This window comes from Somniosus microcephalus, chromosome 14 (genome assembly GCF_052327205.1).
Source record: "Somniosus microcephalus isolate GS21.2 chromosome 14, FLI_Smic_1.0, whole genome shotgun sequence".
In the NCBI taxonomy this organism is placed as follows: domain Eukaryota; kingdom Metazoa; phylum Chordata; class Chondrichthyes; order Squaliformes; family Somniosidae; genus Somniosus; species Somniosus microcephalus.
In genome coordinates this window covers 85,955,781-85,974,208 of record NC_141000.1, presented here as the reverse complement: position 1 = coordinate 85,974,208, position 18,428 = coordinate 85,955,781, and the positions used below count along the sequence as shown (strand labels likewise).

General features: G+C 43.3%; 1 protein-coding gene across 1 annotated transcript in view; it reads left to right on the top strand.

Annotated features, from left to right (window-relative positions):
• Positions 1-17,175, top strand: part of gpr156 (G protein-coupled receptor 156) — a 101,695-nt gene extending 84,520 nt beyond the window's left edge. The window contains exons 6-10 of the mRNA XM_086006857.1: positions 3,840-3,965; positions 5,055-5,150; positions 8,280-8,516; positions 14,021-14,182; positions 15,008-17,175. Of these exons, the coding sequence (XP_085862983.1) occupies positions 3,840-3,965; positions 5,055-5,150; positions 8,280-8,516; positions 14,021-14,182; positions 15,008-16,441 (2,055 nt within the window). The 3' untranslated portion in view covers positions 16,442-17,175. The remainder of the gene's footprint in view (positions 1-3,839; positions 3,966-5,054; positions 5,151-8,279; positions 8,517-14,020; positions 14,183-15,007) is intronic.
• Positions 17,176-18,428: the final 1,253 nt, after the last annotated feature.

Genomic DNA, 18,428 nt, shown 5'->3' with positions numbered 1-18,428 from the left:
CAGGCCCAGAGCTGGTCCAGGCCGTCCCCCAAGGGCATCTGCTGACTCAGTTTCTGACACTCAGCAGCCTTCCCCCAGCCTTGCTGCAGCCACTGGGGTCCCATTGCGGAGGAGCTGCAGGGTGCGAAGGGGCCAATCTCGCAAGCGAAGCAGATCACCCTCGAAGGGCAAAAAGTAGGCGGTGTGGCAAAATGCTGTTAATTTTTTTAGTGAAGGCCGAGGATCGTGGTCATTTTTTGTTAACTCTTTTGTTCATTGTCTCCAGGTTGTGAGAGCCAGTTATGTGTCTGACTGCTTTTTTTGGGGTTTCTCTCTATTACTTTGTCATGTGGGAAGGGCACACAGTTTGTTAAATAAAGAAGTGTCTTTATTCCGACTGTGCATGTTTGCTCTTTGAACTATTTGTTGCCTTGACCGGCTCAGGGTTTGCGGAACCGTTCCATTCATGTTCTTTCAATGGCACAAGCCATTCCCTCAGAGGGGGCCTAGAACCGACTTGCAATAAGCCGCTGACGGACGGCCCTTGCACTTTGTGCCTCCCTCCCGTCTTGGTGCTCCTCCTCCTCCTCTGCTGGTGCTCCAATGTCTGCTGGCAGTGGCTGAGTCCTGAGGATTGCCAGGTTATGCAGCATGCAGCACACTACAACGAAATGGGAGACTCGCTCAGGCGAGTAGTGAAGGGCTCCCCCGGAATAGTCCAGACAGCGGAACCGTTGCTTTAGCACACCGATTGTGTGCTTAATGATGTTCCTTGTCGCTTGATGGCTCTCATTGTATCGTTCTTCAGCAGGGGTGCTGGGCGCACAGAGCGGGGTCATCAGCCAGGTGCACAGAGGATAACCCTTGTCCCCGAGAAGCCAGCTTCCTGGGTGAGCCGGGGCTTCGAAAAGGTCTGCCACAGAAGTCTGGCGCAGGATGAAGGCGTCGTGGCTGCTGCCTGGAAAGCGGGCATTGACAGCTAGTATCAGCTGTCTGTGGTCACACACCAACTGCACGTTCAACGAATGGAACCCCTTCCGGTTGCGGTAATCCTCGGCATTCTCTTGCGGCGCCTGCAAAGCCACATGCATGCAGTCAATGGCGCCCTGGACCATGGGGAAGCCTGCTATTCTTGCAAATCCCATTGCGCGCTCTTGCTGCTTGTCAAGGGTCATGGGGAAGGAAATGTACTGACGTCTCCTTTTAAAGAGGGCATTCGTGACTTGGCGGATGCAGCAATGCACCGCAAACTGGGAGACATTGGCAGTGTCCCAGTAGTGGATTAGAAGGAGCCGGTGGCATAGAAGTTGAGAGCCACTGTCACCTTCACTGCCACCGACAGAGACGTCCTGCTCCTCAGTTGAGGCTGCAGATCTGGCTGAAGCAGGTGGCAGAGCTCAGTGACCACCTCCCTGCTGAATCGAAGCCTCTGAATACACTGCTCCTCAGACATGTTGAGGTAGGAGAACTGTTGGCGGAATACCCTGGGGGGGTAAGGCCTTCTGTGCCAACGCCTGTTGGCCCTCCTCCGTCTCGCCATGATTGGCACTCTCTCTCGGCGTCTCTGAGCCCCCTCAATGCAATGGAGAAACCTAATGTTTCCACCCATTGCAGCCCCCATAGTATGTGGCCACTCAAGGTTATGGCACTGAAAAATCAATCCAACTACAAAGTTCTGGGCCAAAGCCAGAAGTACCTGTGCGAGCGCTGACTCAATGCAGAAAGCTCTCTCCCTTTGTCTCTCTGCAAATCTCTCTCTCTCTCACAGAAGGAGTGGTCCAAAAATGGCTACCACTAAGAAGCCAGGAAGAGCCCCCTTTAAATAGCCCCCCCCCCCCAGCCCCACAGTGACTGGGAACCGTTCCAGTCAACCAGTCGCTGGGAGCGCCAGGTGGAAAGGAGGGGGGGCGCCACTGAATTTCCGGTTCAGGGCGCCCCAAGGGCGTTGCACCATGAAATGACGTCAGGATCTGTGCGCGCAGCTGAGCGGGCGTTGCAGTTTTGCGCCGCCGCTAAATGTCCGCTCAATGTCGCAAGAGGCGCAGGTCTCGCTGCGCCCGGGCGCTAGCCGCTTCGCGCCCCACTTATCGCCCTCTTAAGGCGCCAACGGGTGGCGCAAACAACTGAATTTCTCCCCCTCTGTCTCTTAGGTGTTAGCAATTTGAAACTTTGTCTCACAGGTGTAAGGAATTAGTATCTAACTGTTAACAAAACAGAGGTGCATAATTAGTTGGCTTCGAAATTCAACTGGTGGTTTATTTTTGAAAGTTGAGCGAACATTAATAAGTTCTCGTTCTCTCTCCCTCCCCCAGCTTGATGCACTTCTGACGATTATAGAACACAAATAAAAGATATAACAGACGTATAATCAAATCATTTTACTAATTTTCTCCCTCTCTTCCACACTCGCATCTTAACCGCTCCATATGAATGTTACCTCATTAAAGCTTTTGAAATTTGTCTTGTTTTTCAAAATTATGAAGAAAAGTGAAGTCAAAGTACTTGAAGCTAAAGAAAATATTTCAATACTGTATTATAGCTAGCTGGTACTGAAACACCCTGGGAAGTTAGGTGTACTGCACAATCCAAATTCAGCTCACATTCTCAGTTCTGGGCAAAATAAGCCTAAGCTCAGGCTTATGGGAGAGGCTGAGGCCTTTACGTTAAAATCTTTAATGAAGGCATTAAAAGACGCACAGGAAAAATCAGTGGATAAATTTTAATGTGTTGTGAAATATGTAGACTTAAGATAAATGGCAGATGAAAAAAATTCTAGAAAGCGTTTTGAGCGATTTGTGGGAACCACAGGGTGATAATAGCAACTGTTACGTGCCACACAGTGTGACACATTTAGCACGGTAAAGGCCTATCACAGCATTGCCTAGAGGAGTAACAGGTACTGCTGGTACTTGTACATTAATAAATGTTCAATGAAATGTGTGTACATGTACAAAATTTAACATAGTATGTAACGATTCATTAGATTCAATCCATGATTGGTAATTCATTTACTCACATGTCCAATAATCAAAATTAGTAATGCATCCTGCTGAAATACAAAGCTTCCAGAAGGAGTCACAAGCAGTAGGACTGAGCTCTTTCAGCACCACAAGAAGACGACCATGACTGAGTGCTTTATTGAGATACACTGTAATATGTGTGCATCCAGAAATTGCTTCTAGTTGGTGATTTTAACTATGTATGGGTGCCCAGTGATTTCTATAATTATAGAACTGCGAACTATCCAGTATCAGCCCAGTGTTTCTGAAAAATTATCCTATCATTTGTAATTAAATTCATTTTTGTAGTCATTAAATGTCTATTTTATGACACAAGAATTATATTTTCAAAATCTGTTTTTAATATTTTACCAGCAATTGCACTACCACTGGGACTCCAGTGATGGTGCTGTAAAACTGGTAGAAGGCACTGTCCCAACAGTGTTACTAACAGAACTTGGCAATACTGGAGCTTTTGTTCACTCATTGTACATTGCTTGCCTATAGTTCTCAACAATAATTTTGGGAAGGCAAAAATAGTGAAGATTATAGGCACACAAACTGTGGGCTGTATAGTAAACAGGCCTCAGATTTACTGATTGTAACTACAGATGTTTCAGTGTCTGCAGTGTTTTTTTTCCCGTAGCCATTAAGAGTATAGTTCTTTAAATTTCGTTGTAAGTTTAGTTGATCTAGAATTGGTTAAATTGGAGAAGCACTGAAAAAGTTGTAACTCACACTATTCATGAAAGAAACAAAAAATCTGGTTATAATTTCATGTTGCTGTTTCATGTCAGAGCTAGTAGTTGGTGTTTCATATGTTTCCGTGATGTAATGATCCAAATTCGCTTTTCCTTTCAGATTATCAAAGACATTCAGTTACTGGGGCTGGTAGCTGGAGTGATTGGCTTGGATATTCTGATTCTGGTGACATGGGGCATGGCTGACCCACTGCAGTGTATGCAATCCTTAAGTGCAGGAATGAGGGTAAAAGAAACTGTATTCTAATTTTGATTCTTTTTCCTTTTTCTGAAAAATTAGAAAATGTCTAATTTTATTTTTTATTCGTTTATGGGATGTGGGCATTGCTGGCAAGGCCAGCATTTATTGCCCATCCCTAATTGCCCTTGAGGTGGTGGTGGTGAGCCGCCTTCTTGAACTGCTGCAGTCCATGTGGTGAAGGTACTCCCACAGTGCTGTTAGGGAGGGAGTTCCAGAATTTTGACCCAACGACGATGAAGGATCGGCGATATACTTCTAAGTCAGGATGGTCTGTGACTTGGAGGCGAACTTGGAGGAGGTGGTGTTCCCATGCACCTGCTGCCCTTGTCCTTCTAGGTGGAAGAGGTCGCGGGTTTGGGAGGTGCTGCTGAAGAAGCCTTGGCCAGTTGCTGCAATGCATCTTGTAGATGGTACACACTGCAGCCACGGTACGCTGGTGGTGGAGGGAGTGAATGTTTAAGGTGGTGGATGGGGTGCCAATCAAGCAGGCTGCTTTGTCCTGGATGGTGTCGAGCTTCTTGAGTGTTGTTGGAGCTGCACTCATCCAGGCAAGTGGAGAGTATTCCATTACACTCCTGACTTGTGCCTTGTCAATGGTAAAAAGGCTTTGGGGAGTTGAGAGGTGAGACACTCGCCACAGAATACTTAGCCTCTGACCTGCTCTTGTTGCCACAGTATTTATGTGGCTGGTCCAGTTAGGTTTCTGGTCAATGGTGAACCCCAGGACATTGATGAAGGGGGATTCAGCGATGGTAATGTCGTTGAATGTCAAGGGGCGGTGGTTAGACTCTTGCTTGTTGGAGATAAGTCATTGCCTGGCACTTCTGTGGCGCAAATGTTACCTGCCACTTATCAGCTCAAGCTTGAATGTCGTCCAGATCTTGTTGCATGTGGGCATGGACTGCTTCATTATCTGAGGAGTTGTGAATGGCGCTGAACACTGTGCAAAACAATTTACTTTTATTTACTATTAGTCAATCTCCCATGGTATTGTACAGGAAGGAAGGAAAACAGACAAATCAGATTGTATTTAGGATATACCCTCACTTTTCTTGGTATTTTCTCATTCCTCAGGCAATTGAAAAAGATCTTTTCTACTCTATCACAATGATGAAATGTTGTGTTTCTCGTTACACAGACATCTGGATCATTCTTATTTCACTCTTAAAGGTAAGAATTCTTATTTCTTTCCTCTTACCAATTTTTGGCTTTTAAAGCCCAAGCATGGTATCGCCTGTCTTTGTTCTTGAGGTGGGTGGAGAGGGCATGGCAACTCTGACGAGACTTTATTGGGCCACCTTCTTAGCAATCGATTTTACAACCAAGTGGCTTCCTATGGCATTGAGAGTCCACCATGTACTGTGGGACTTGGGTCACGTGTAGGCCAGACAAGGTAGGGGGTGGCAGGTTCTCTCCTCTGAAGGACGTTAGTGAACCAACTGGGTTTTATGACCATTGGCAACTATTATGGTTATTTATTTTTCTGGTTCCATCCTACGATCCCAAATTTGTTCAATTTTACTCCATGTCATGGTGGAATTTGAACTCTTCACCACTGGCTGCTAGTCCTTTTCTATAAATACTACGCTATTTCCTGATTTATTTCACCTCTTACTCTTTTCAACCTTGATAGGCCTTGTGACCCTCCATCTTGATTACTCAATTTAAAAAACATGTTACCTTTTTTTTAAATAAAAACTAAAATTCATATTGTAACAGTTTATACTACAGCAGATCTAACATCCACAAATGTGTTCCTGACCACTGGGGAAAAATTCCCTTGCACTGCCTCTGTCGTCAACCAAATCTAACTGGACAATGTCAATATCTTAGACTCTCCTCTGCCAAACAGGATCATTCTGGAGAGCAAAGCTTGTTTTCTCCACTACCAAACATGTCCTTAAACCCTTCTTCCCTCCACCATTACTTCCAACAGGTGCAAGGAGCTTCTGGACTTTTGTCACTAAGATTGAGACTATCCATTCAGCTGTCTCTGCTGTTTCCCCCCTTTCTCTTTGTCCACGAAGCCAAACCACCCTTTAGGCTTTACCACCTCCCCTCTGCCCCCTCCACCCGCCTAGCAATGAATCTGTATCTTTCTACAGTTTCTCTATCTCCTTCATGCCCTCTCTGAGTTCATCTTGTCCATGAGACCTGCGTCCTGCTCTCTTGACCACGTCCGACTAAACAGCTAACCACCCAACTTCCCTTCTTGGCCCCCTATGCCAGCTGACATTGTAAATCATTCACTTGCTGCCCCATCTCCAACCTCCCTTTCCTCTCCAAAGTCCATTAAACATGTTGCTTCCAAAATATGTGCTCATCTTTGCCACAACTCCATGTTCAATTTCTCCAGTCAGTTTTCTGTCTCTGCCCCATCACTGAAACAGCTCTAACCAAAGTCACAAATGACATCCACTGTGATTGTGGTGTATTATCCTTCCTCTTTTGGATGAGACGTTAAACCTGCTCTCTCAGGTGGACGTAAAAGATCAATTGGCGCTATTTTGAAGAAGAGCAGGGGAGTTATCCCCAGTGTCCTGGCCAATATTTATTCTCAGTCAACATAACAAAAACAGTCTATCTGGTCATTATCACATTGCTGTTTGTGGGAGCATGCTGTGCACAAATTGGCTGCCGCATTTCCCACATTACAATAGTGACTACACTCCAAAAGTACTTAATTGGCTGTAAAGTGCTTTGAGAGGTCCGGTGGTCGTGAAAGGCACTATATAAATGTAAGTCTTTCTTTCTCAAACCCTCTGAAGCCTTTGACATGGTCGACCACACCATCTTCCTCTCCTCCGTTGCTCAGCTCAGTGAGACTACCCTCGCTTGGTTCCATTCTTACCTATCCGATCATAGCCACAACATCATAGCAATGGCTTCTCTTCTTGTACCTGCTCCATTACCTTGAGTTCCCCAAGGATCTAATCATGGCACGCCCCTCTTCTTCTACATGGTCACCTTGCTCGCTTCCATTTGCCTTAAATTGAAAGTTCTTATCCTCTTGTTTAAATTCTTTTATGTCCTCGCCCCTCCCTAATTTTGTAACCATCTCTAGCCCTACAGCTGCACAACTTTGCCCCACCATTGGCGGCCATGCCTTCTGCCACCTGGCCCACCGCTAGTTCTATCTCTCTGCCACATCTCTGGACCCTGCGTTGTCAGACTGCTTGTTTGACATCCACTCTTGGATGAACCACAATTTCCTCATACTAAACATTGGGAAGATGAAAACCATCATCTTCGGCCACTGCCATAAAGTTCATACACTAGCCACAGATTCCAACCCCCTCCCCAGCTGCTGTTTCATGCTTAACCGTCTGTTCGCAACCTCGGCATCATATTTAACCTGAGCTAAAGTTCTGACCCCATATTCTCCATCAGAAAGGTCACCTACTTCCACCTCCATAACCTCAGTCCATCTGCTGCTGAAACCCTCATCCATGCCTTATTCACCTCCAGACTCAACTATTCCAATTCCCTTCTGCTCAGCCTCCCATCCTCCACCCACTGTAAACTTAAGCTCATCCCAAACTCTGCTGCTTGTGGCCTATCCCACACCTATCACTCTGTCCTTATTAACCTGACATTGGTTCCTAATCCAACACCTCCAATTCTCAACCACATGTTTAACTCCCTGCATAGCCTCTACCCTCCCATTCTTTGTAACCTCCTACAATCTCCTCCTCTAAACTCTTAGCTACTCTGATTCTGCCTTTTTGTGCATCCTCTCCCTCCCTTTGCCTCACCATTGACGGCCATTTCTCTCCTTAATATCTCCTTCTTTAGCTCCACACTCATTTATTTCTGATTAGGCCACTGTGAAGCACCTTGGGAAGTTTTTCTACATTAAAGATGCTATATAAATGCATGTTGTTGTATTGTTTAGCAGTCACAATTCAGTTTCTCACTCCTGTTAGCATGTCTCAAGTGACTGCTCTATCTCTCCTGTTATTTCTCATGCCAAAGTACACTCTGTTTCACTTCATCTTTTCTCATACCAGCATCTCCTATCCCAGCACTCCTATCAACATTTCTCCTACTCTGCTCTGTCTCTCTGCTTAGTTGCTCAGCCACCCACTTTCTCCCTACAATTTGCATTTGGCAATATGGGAAAGTCACCGCCTTTCTACTAGGATTACTTTTTTTACTGCTACCACTCAGATGTAAACTTTAGTTATCTCACTCATTTAAATCTAGTTTTAATAAGTTTTGATTTTTTAAGTTTCCATTGATTAGTTCTGAGGTGCTCAGTTACATATTACTGACAGCTATTTTTTTTTTTAAACACAGGGAAGTCTTCTGCTATATGGCACATATCTAGCTGGTTTAACAAGCAATGTCAGCTCTCCCCCTGTAAACCAGACTGTCACCATCATGGTGGGAGTTTATTTGATCATGTTCACTGCAGGAATAATCATTCCCATTACCAGATTCTTGGATTCCTGGCCCAACCTTTCCTATGGTATCACCTCTGGGGGAATCTTTGTATGTACCTCAACTATCAACTGTCTCATCTTCATCCCACAGGTAAGAGGAAAAAGTAACAATTCCAACACACTTAGAATGGTGTCATGTGTTGAATAGCAGAAGAGTAGAAAATAATGCATTATCACCTCCTTGTTCTCCTCAAACTCTTTATGACATTTGATACGGTTGACTATGGTGTCCTCCTCCATTGCCTCTCCTACATTGTCCAGATAATGGAACTGAACTTGCTTGGTTCTACTCCTACAAGGCTCAGAACAAAGCCAACACATCTCCAACAATGTCTCTTCTTCCCATCCCTGCATAGTCACCTCTAGAATCTCTCTTGACCTCCCTTCTCTTCTTCAAGTACATGCTGTCTGTTGGTGATATCATCCACAGGTATGTGATTTGCATCCATATGTATGCTGATGACCTCCAGTTCTACTTCCCCACCATGTCCTTCAACTCCATGACTGAGTGTTCAGTGCTGTCTGAATGCATGACATTGAGTAATAGATGAGCCACAATTTCCTCCAGTTGAACATTGGGATGACTAAAGACATTGGCCTGGAATTTGTGGTCAGAAGCGAAGCGACGGCGCTCGCAGCGGCCCGCAAAGATCTAGCGATCTCTGTGGCCTTAATTTCACCTCTCCTGACGTTAGTTTGAATCTGGCGCCAAATAAAGCGAATCTCCAGTGTCCAGCAACAGTGATGTCATCAAGCTGGGTGAACAGCCTGAACAACATTGAAGAATTCTCACAGACAGCAAACCAGAAAGCAAGATGCACAGATTATAATTTTACTTTTTATAAATTTTACAGAGAGCGAAATAAAGATTGGGACATACACATAAGATTAAGGTAGAAGCTGAAATATCATAAACAAACTTAAAAGTTATTAGATTAAAAATCAAGTAATTTTTATTAATGAAAAAATTTGACACTCCACAAATGTAAAATTAGTTTTTCAGGGCTACAACAGTTGTTCAGCAGTCAATACACCGTTAAACCCAGTTACACCTCTTTGAACAAGGCTTAACTTTTTCGGGGGGTTTTAACAGCGATATTCCAGTGTAATAGGGAAAGTTTGTGTCAGGAACTACATTTCAGTGTGATTTGAATTGATTGTGGGCTCTGGGGAGTTCCACAGCACAGCCTGTGGAGAAGCGCAGAATCAATGACAGCAACTTAATGATTTCTGCTTTTTATCTGCGCATGCGATGACTCCAGAAGTTGCTGTCACTTTCAGAGGAGTAATGACAGCGAACGCTGACAGTTTCGCCGTCATTACCACTGCAAAATCCAGGCCATTATTTTCCTCTTTCCCCCAACCATAACCCCTGCTACTGACTACCTCCCCTTCCCTGGAGGCTGAACCAGCCAGTGCAAAATCTTGACATACTGTTTAACCCAGAGCGGAGGTTCAAAGCCCACATTCTATCAAAACAGGCCGAAAGGAATTTCCACCCCACCCCTTTAGGGCTAAGTCTCCATCTCACATCGTCCCTTTCCAGCTTCTGCAGTTATAGAAGGGGAGGATGTATGGGTGCAGTTTTTCCGGTCGTTCTATGCCTCTTCTCATGCTGTACACTGATGCTGTGTCATGGGGTTCATTCCCCTACTGTACTTAGTTGCCAATCTGAGCCATGCTGAACATAGGTTACAGCTTCTATGCAGGGCTGAGAGCAGATTGGATCAGGATATCCTCCATGGGGGTATCTTCTCTGTTTCTAGCAGCCAGCCAAATACATATTTCTTGTCACTTGAAAGTAGGCAATCTGCCTGCCTTCTCAGCATCAGAGACTTGAGGAATTAGGAGGGCAGCACATCCAAAAAATTACCAATATAATTTTAGAAGTGTTCTAGGCATTAGTCAAACAGATGTTTGTCAGTTACAAAAAAAAAGTGAAACTCAGTATGTATGTATGTATGTATGTTAAATCTAGAAATCAATGTTATCTGCATCAAATTTGATATATGCTTGTATCCAAAATGTCAGATTATCCATCTGTACACCAGCTGTAATTCGCTAACTTTCTCAGGCATTCAAATAAAGCTTTGCATTGTCTAGCACTTTTGTTTTTTGGCTTACAGCGGTGTTCCCCTTTTTACTACCTACATTTGTAGAATGGCCCTCATTTCATATACTTAATTGCGTGCATTTGAAAAACAATATGTGCACATTCATGAGGTCAGCGGGGTATTTTTGCTGCATGAAGAGGATTTTGATTTTTCCAGAGTTACTATTGGCTTGAAGTGATGCTCAGTACCCTGTCAGGTTTGACTGTCTGTGCCATTGTACATAGGCTTATTAGCATACAGCTGCTGGTTGCTGTATGGCTCACAGTTGCTATCCAGCATACTCACTAGATATGTCTTATCACTGACCAGCTGAGTGCACACAGCCCTTCAAAAGAACAATGCAAGGGGCCACATACTAATTCCTTTCACACCATCATGAGAACAATCATTTCCTTCATCTGCTTTATATGTAATTGGTCAATTGTGGTTTAGAAAGTTTGTAATTATGTAGAAACTGAATATTCTATTCATTTTTGCTAAAGTGATATTCAGGCATTGTGCTGATGGACATAATGAGAAGTAGTGGTTGAATGTGAAGTCAGTGGAACTGTATTGTATTCTGGAATGTAATAAAAAAACAAAGTAACATCCACCAAAAGTTTACACCACTTTTGTACCTTTGTAGCTGTGGCTCAGTGGGTAGCACTCTCTCTTCTGAGTCAGAAGTTTGTGTGTTCAAGTCCCCACTCCAGGATCAAGGCCGACACTCCAGGGCAGTATTAAGGAGTACTGTACTGGCAGAGGTGCTGTCTTTCGATGCGACGTTAAACCGAGGCTCCGTCTGTGCTCTCGGGTGGACGTAAAAGATCACATGGCACAATTTTGAAGAGGAGCATGGGAGTTATCCCTGGTGTCCTGGCCAATAGTTGTCCTTCAATCAACATCACTAGAAATAGATCATCTTGTCATTATCACACTGCTGTTTGTGGGAGCTTGCTGTGCTCAAATTGGCTGCCGCGTTTCCTACATTACAACAGCGACTACACTTCAAAAGTACTCAATTGGCTGCAAAGTGCTTTGGTATGTCCTGAGGTCATGAAAGGCGCTATAGAAATGCAAGTCTTTTCTTTTTTGAGAAGCTGAAAGATTTGTGGCACAATGGCAGCAATTATATAATTACACTGATATTCGAGTCTAGGGGGTTGTCTTGGGCCTTTGAGACTTAATCCCCATTTTACCCTAAATATACACAGTAAAACTGAAATGTTATTCAAATAAATATTTTAGAACTATTAACTTCTGGAAATATTTACCTTTTAAGTTGTCTTTATTGTATTTTAAATTGGAAGCGATAAGCCAACCTCCCTCATCAAACTGCATATAATGGAAAATTGCACATCTTTCACTCTTGCCCTTGTGTATAACAACAACAACTTGTATTTATATAGCACCTTTAACATAGGGCAGGTGGCCAAAAGCTTGGTCAAAGAGGTAGGTTTTATGGAGAGTCTTAAAGGAGGAAAGAGAGGTAGCGAGGCAGAGAGGTTTAGGCAGGGAATTCCAGAGCTTCGGGCCTAGGCATCAGAAGGCACAGCTACCAAAGTTTGAACGATTATAAACAGGGATGCTCAAGAGGGCAGAATTAGAGGAGTGCAGATATCTCACGGGGTTGTGGGGCTGAAGGAGATTACAGAGATAGGAAGAGGCGAGGCCATGGAGGGATTTGAAAACAAGGATGAGAATTTTGAAATCGAGGCGCTGCTTAACCGGGAGCCAATGTAGGTCATCGAGCACAGGGGTGATGGGTGGACGGGACCTGGTGCGAATTAGGACACGGGCAGCCGAGTTTTGGATGACCTCAAGTTTACATAGGGTAGAATGTGGGAGGCCAGCCAGGAGTGCGTTGAAATAGTCACGTCTAGAGGTAACAATGGCATGGATGAGGGTTTCAGCAGCGGATGACATGAGGCAAGAGCAGAGACGGGCGATATTATGGAAATAGACGGTCTTTGTTATGCTGTGGATATGTGTTCGGAAGCTCATTTCAGGGTCAAATATGACACCAAGGTTACGAACAGTGTGGTTCAGCCTCAGACAGATGTTAGGGAGAGGGATAGAGTCAGTGGCTAGGGAACGGAGTTGGCAGCGGGGACCGAAAACAATGGTTTTGGTCTTCCTAATATTTAATTGTAGAAAATTTTTGCTCATCCAGAACTGTATGTCAGACAAGCAGTCTGACAATTTAGAGACCATGGAGGGGTCAAGAGAAGAGGTAGTGAGGTAGAGCTGGGTGTCGTCAGCGTACATGTGGAAACTGACGCTGTGTTTTCGGATGATGTCGCCAAGGGGCAACATGTAGATGAGAAATAGGAGGGGGCCAAGGATAGATCCTTGGGAGACACCAGAGGTAACGATGCGGGAGCGGGAAGAGAAGCCGTTGCAGGTGATTCTCTGGCTATGATTAGATAGATAAGAATGGAACCAGGCGAGTGCAGTCCCACCCAGCTGGATGACGGTGAAGAGGCGTTGGAGAAGGATGGAGTGGTCAACTGTGTCAAAGGCTGCAGACAAGTCAAGAAGGACGAGGAGGGACAGTTCACCTTTGTCAGTCACAAAGGGTGTAATTTGTGACTTTGAGGAGAGCCGTTTCGGTACTGTGGCAAGGGCGGAAACCTGATTGGAGGAATTCAAACTTGGAATTGCAGGAAAGGTGGGCACAGATTTGGGAGGCGACAACATGTTCAAGGACTTTGGAGAGGAAAGGGAGGTTGGAGATGGGACGGTAGTTTGTAAGGACGGAGGGATCAAGGGTTGGTTTTTTGAGGTTTTTTGATAAGATTCATTTATTAATAAGCTGAAGGTAGCATTCAACATTCATGATCCTTGACTGAGTTCTATTGTGTTATTAGGAATTATAAGACTGAAGGAACAGAGAACAGTTTATCTTTACAGTCACAGTACAGTACCAGTGTGGTGAGAATGTGGAACTAGCTACCACATGGAGTGGTTGAGGCGAATAGCATAGATGCATTTAAGGGGCAGTTAGATAAGCATACGAGGGGGAAGGGAATAGAAAGATGTGTTGATAGGGTGAGATGAAGTAAGGTGGGATGAGGCTTGTGTGGAGCATAAACACCGGCATAGACCTGTTGGGCCAAATGGCTTGTTTCTTTGCTATAAATTCTATGTAGTCATGCAGGCTGAAAACCTAACACAATTTCTGCATTGCTTTCCACTACAATGCAAATCATATCTGGATGGAGATCTTGTCATTTATTAAATGTTACATTCCAGTTCATAACTCTCTCTAAATGTGATCTCAATTAAACAGAATATGTGCCTTGAAACTGAGGGAATACTGAGTCTATCCCTCGCATAGACCTTGATACCTGCTCAAGATTTTGGCACTAGTTGTTTCCTCTAGGTATACACATTTCTTCAAGCTTAGCTAATCAATATAGAGCATTTTTGACATGCTTCATAGGTAACTTTCAATAAGTTACAGCAAATCCAAATTAATTATTCTGAGCTCTCTTAACAGGTTAGACAATGGAAGCAATTTGAGGAAGAACTAAGCCATACTCCGAATCAGATGGCCAAATATTTCAACAGCCCAAGCAAGAGCTTTCGTTCCATGTACAGCGATGAGCAGATCTACTACCTGCTTGGAGAAAATAACTCCATGAAGCGTCTTCTCACTGAGGTAGTACAGTATAGAGATGCATAAAGCAAACATTGCCACTTGTAAATATATTAAAAACAGTTGCTGAGGATTGGTAAGACATGGGTTTGTAGGAGCTGTCCTTACACAATGGGGCTGATAATGCAATCAGATGCACCCAAGCAGCAACACTTTGGTGTACTATCCAGCGCTGAAGCCTACTCTGCTTGATGCACTGTACGTGGCAATGCGATATGGGAGCGCTTGAAGCTTGTGCACTTATTGTGTGAAAAGCTCATTAAAGGGCTAAATTTTATCCCAAGGCCCAAGCAGTCCTGGCTAGGTTGAACACCCTAGTGAAGCAGGTGGTGCAAGACCGACAGGGAATAGTGGATGGTACAGGAGGTCCAAAATTAGGGACAGAAAATAAATTTAAAATGGATAACAATGATAATGACTTCTACTTCTCCTTGACAATTCGTTCTCCCACAGGCTTCACATTACATCAGCATGAAGGTATCTGTGACATGGGCCAACCCTACATTTTTGAACTTCCTGCTAAGAAACATCATATTGGTTACAATCACAATTAAACACTGAAAAGAGAGAATGCGCCATTTCTAGACATAGAATGCTTCCTCTCCAAGGTGGAGAAAGGAAAATCTGACATTGCTATATCTTTCACTGTTGCCCAGTTCAGCTGTTGTAAGATGTGGGGAAATCTGTTTGCTAGATTGCCTCACTTTAATTGTTGAAGCATGTTAGTGAACAACTCCTGTGGGAAGAAAAAGGGAAATCTGTGATTTAAAAAAATGAAGTATGTCTCAAACTATAATGTGGATTGATTAAATTATTTTTTCCCTATAGAAAAATGCAGCAATTGAAAGTCTGCAGGAACAGGTTAATAATGTGAAGGATAAGTTGATGCATTTAATGGCACCAGATTGCACTGAAGAGCTTGTGGGTCACAGTTCCACTTCGGGATCCAGCACAGCTCACGATCCTTTGATTAATTCTGAGGTCAAATGTCACAACACAGCAACAGAAGATCCACTGAGTGAGAAGCCTTTGTCCACCGTAAAGATGAATCTATATCAGAATCTTGGTTCACAGCAAGATCTTAAACTTCTGTCAGTGCAGAGTAATTTACAACAAATCTTATGCGATGCTAAGAATTTCTCAGAAACAGCTTTGCATTCTCAGGAGGGGCCAGAACACTTTGTAGATTATCAGAGTTTTCATAGAGACACTCGGAACCATCTAGGACAGACAGGAAATTCTGAGAATATTACAGAATTTTTTCCAAAGTCATGTGATACCCTGGAAATAACCTCAGAAATTCAGAACAACATAGATGATCATGTGAAAATCACCCAGCATCCCACAGGTGAAATCCTGGTCTCTTCTGCAATTCAAACATCAATTAGATCTGGGTCAGTTGAAAGTCGTCCTCCTGTCAAGGATCCAACAAAAGTGATCAAAAACAATTATGTGAGCAGTGAGAAACTGCAAGAGATTCTACAAGAGCTAAATGTTAATGCTGTCGGCTCAATCTGTTCACCAGACAGACCAAGACGAATCCTACAGAATCTTCAGCTTGAACAGTCTACTAGGACAGCAGAGCAATTGAAACATTACTGTTATTGTATTTCTCCATATATGATGAGGCGAAGGAGACCACCTTTCTATTCAATAAGAGGTGCACTTCCTTCGTATTATTTCTTGCACTCCACACCTCGACATGCCAAGTGTATGGTTAATGAAGACTTGAGCAGGAATACAATAAAATCACAAACTACTGATGCCAGTCAACTTCAAAGCATTCACCACAAAATATTAAAAGATGACAATGGATCTACCAGTCTCTCAGCAACATTAAGCTCAGTGGAGAAAACGGACGTACAGTCTGACAGCTGTCAACCATCTGGCAAAACATACCATAAAAATGGATATGTCTACCATCCTACTTTAGAAGGAAAATGTATTATCAAGGCCTATTCAGGCATGTACTCGAAGAAAGCACACTTATCCTCTGAAGAAATTGAAATAGATGGTAAAGAGGGAACTTCTCAAACATACCAGTATGATTATTCAGACTCAGAATCGAGTAGCTCAGATGAAAATTTCTGCTATTACCACAGGTCATGTTGTGAAGCGTGTTGTCGAGGCTCATACAATTCTAGTACTTCAGAAACTTCAGATAGTGAGCAATGCAATCCATCATTCAATTGGTCACAAAATCATTTTCGTAACCATCCAATTGTCAATTTTAAAGAGGACTTAAAACCCACTTTTGTATGATCAATTCGCAGGACTTGGAACATTTTCAAATGCACCACGTAAATTCTCCTTTGTCAGCTGCCTTTCAGTAGGACAGTCTTGCTTTCTTTAAATGTTTACTTTACTTTGTGTATTATAAATGTTGAGGTTTGCACAGTGAAAGCAAAATCATGTATAGAGATTTCTACATGGTTAGCAGCACACTCTGTCCTTTATGTAATGAGGGAGAGTGAATAACTCCATTATCGGAGTGTCCTTTTTCTATGTGCATAGTTTTTTGATAACATTTCTCAAAAATAATACATGAATGTAATATTAAACTGTAAGATCCCATGATACAGCAAGTATGAATAAATCTCATTTCATTTGATAGGAGAACCACCATCTGTTATCAGGTTTCAGACATCTGCCAAGGACCTTGGACAGCATTAATATGGTTATTGACAAATCAAACCAGACAGAGACACTAAATTATATCAATCCCAGAAGTTTTAAGATGGGTGATCGCAATGTCACCTCTTTACACATACAGATACATTTGATTTCTCTCTGAAGTCACTTACCTGTTGAATGTAGGGAAACAGGAACATGGAACTTTCCTGGTTCTAGATGTACATCACAGAAACCCCACAGTGCAGATAGAGGCCATTTCGGCCCATCGAGCCTGCACCGACACATATCCCACCCGATCCCTGTAACCCCTACACCAACACCAACACATATCCCACTCTATCCCCGTAACCCCACGTATTTAATCCTCCTAACACTAAGGGTCAATTTATCATAGCCAATCAACCTAACCCACACATCTTTGGACTGTGGGAGGAAACCGGAGCACGCGGAGGAAACCCACGCAAACACGGGGAGAATGGGGGCTTCTGGCCTCGGGCGACTGTCTGTGTGGAGTTTGCACATTCTCCCTGTGTCTGCGTGGGTTTCCTCCGGGTGCTCCGGTTTCCTCCCACAGTCCAAAGATGTGCAGGTTAGGTTGATTTGGCTATGATAAATTGACCCTTAGTGTTAGGGGATTAAATACGTGGGGTTACAGGGATAGGGTGGGACATGTGTCGGTGCAGGCTCGATGGGCCGAAATGGCCTCTATCTGCACTGTAGATTCTGTGAATGTGCAAACTCCACACAGACAGTCACCCGAGGCCAGATTCGAACCCGGGTCCCTGGCGCTGTGAGGCAACAGTGCTAACCACTATGCCACCGTGCTGCATAGATGTAAACCTCCACAAAAGCCATAATGTATCTAAAGCACAATATCATGGTACTTTACCTGTATATTAGGTTTGAAAATAAGATTATTTTGTTTGAAATATAAAATGCAAATTTAATGTAATATAACCTAAGATTTATACAATACTAAAACATGTTCCATTATAATATATTGGAGTGTTCTGTTCCCTAAAAATAACACCATGGCAGGCTCTACCTATGTATGAGTAGCAATATTGTTAATTTTTGCCTCTGACCAACAGAAGGATTTAAACCTCTGAATCGTTCCATAGAGCTTCAGATAGCTACAACTGATTGAGTTAGCAATATAAGCATGCATTTTTCTCCTGTTTTGTGATATCTTGTTGAAAAACTTTTTTAAAATTGAGTTTTCTAATTAATGAAAATGTGATCTAGCTGTTGTCTCATAGGATAGCCATCATATTCTCCAGGTTTCATACAGATAGGGTTGTTTTTGAGTTATTAATCGTAAATCTAGTAATTCCATCATGCCTGTGCTGGTGCTAGCTGTTCACCTGGAGTTAGCTACTCTAATCCAATTTTTCTGCCCTTTCCCCGTGTCCTCTTTTATATTGTTCCATTTCAAATACCTTTGTAATTTACTTTTAAATGTGGTAAAGCAAAAAAAATCTTCCAGCTTCCTCCTTTGTTCTTCTAGTGATAATCCCAAATCGCTGCTCCTTGATGCTGGTTTTGGCAAGTAGCGTAAACAAGTTTTCACTATTTACCTCTAAACCTTCCATAATTTTGAAAAGCTCCATTAGAC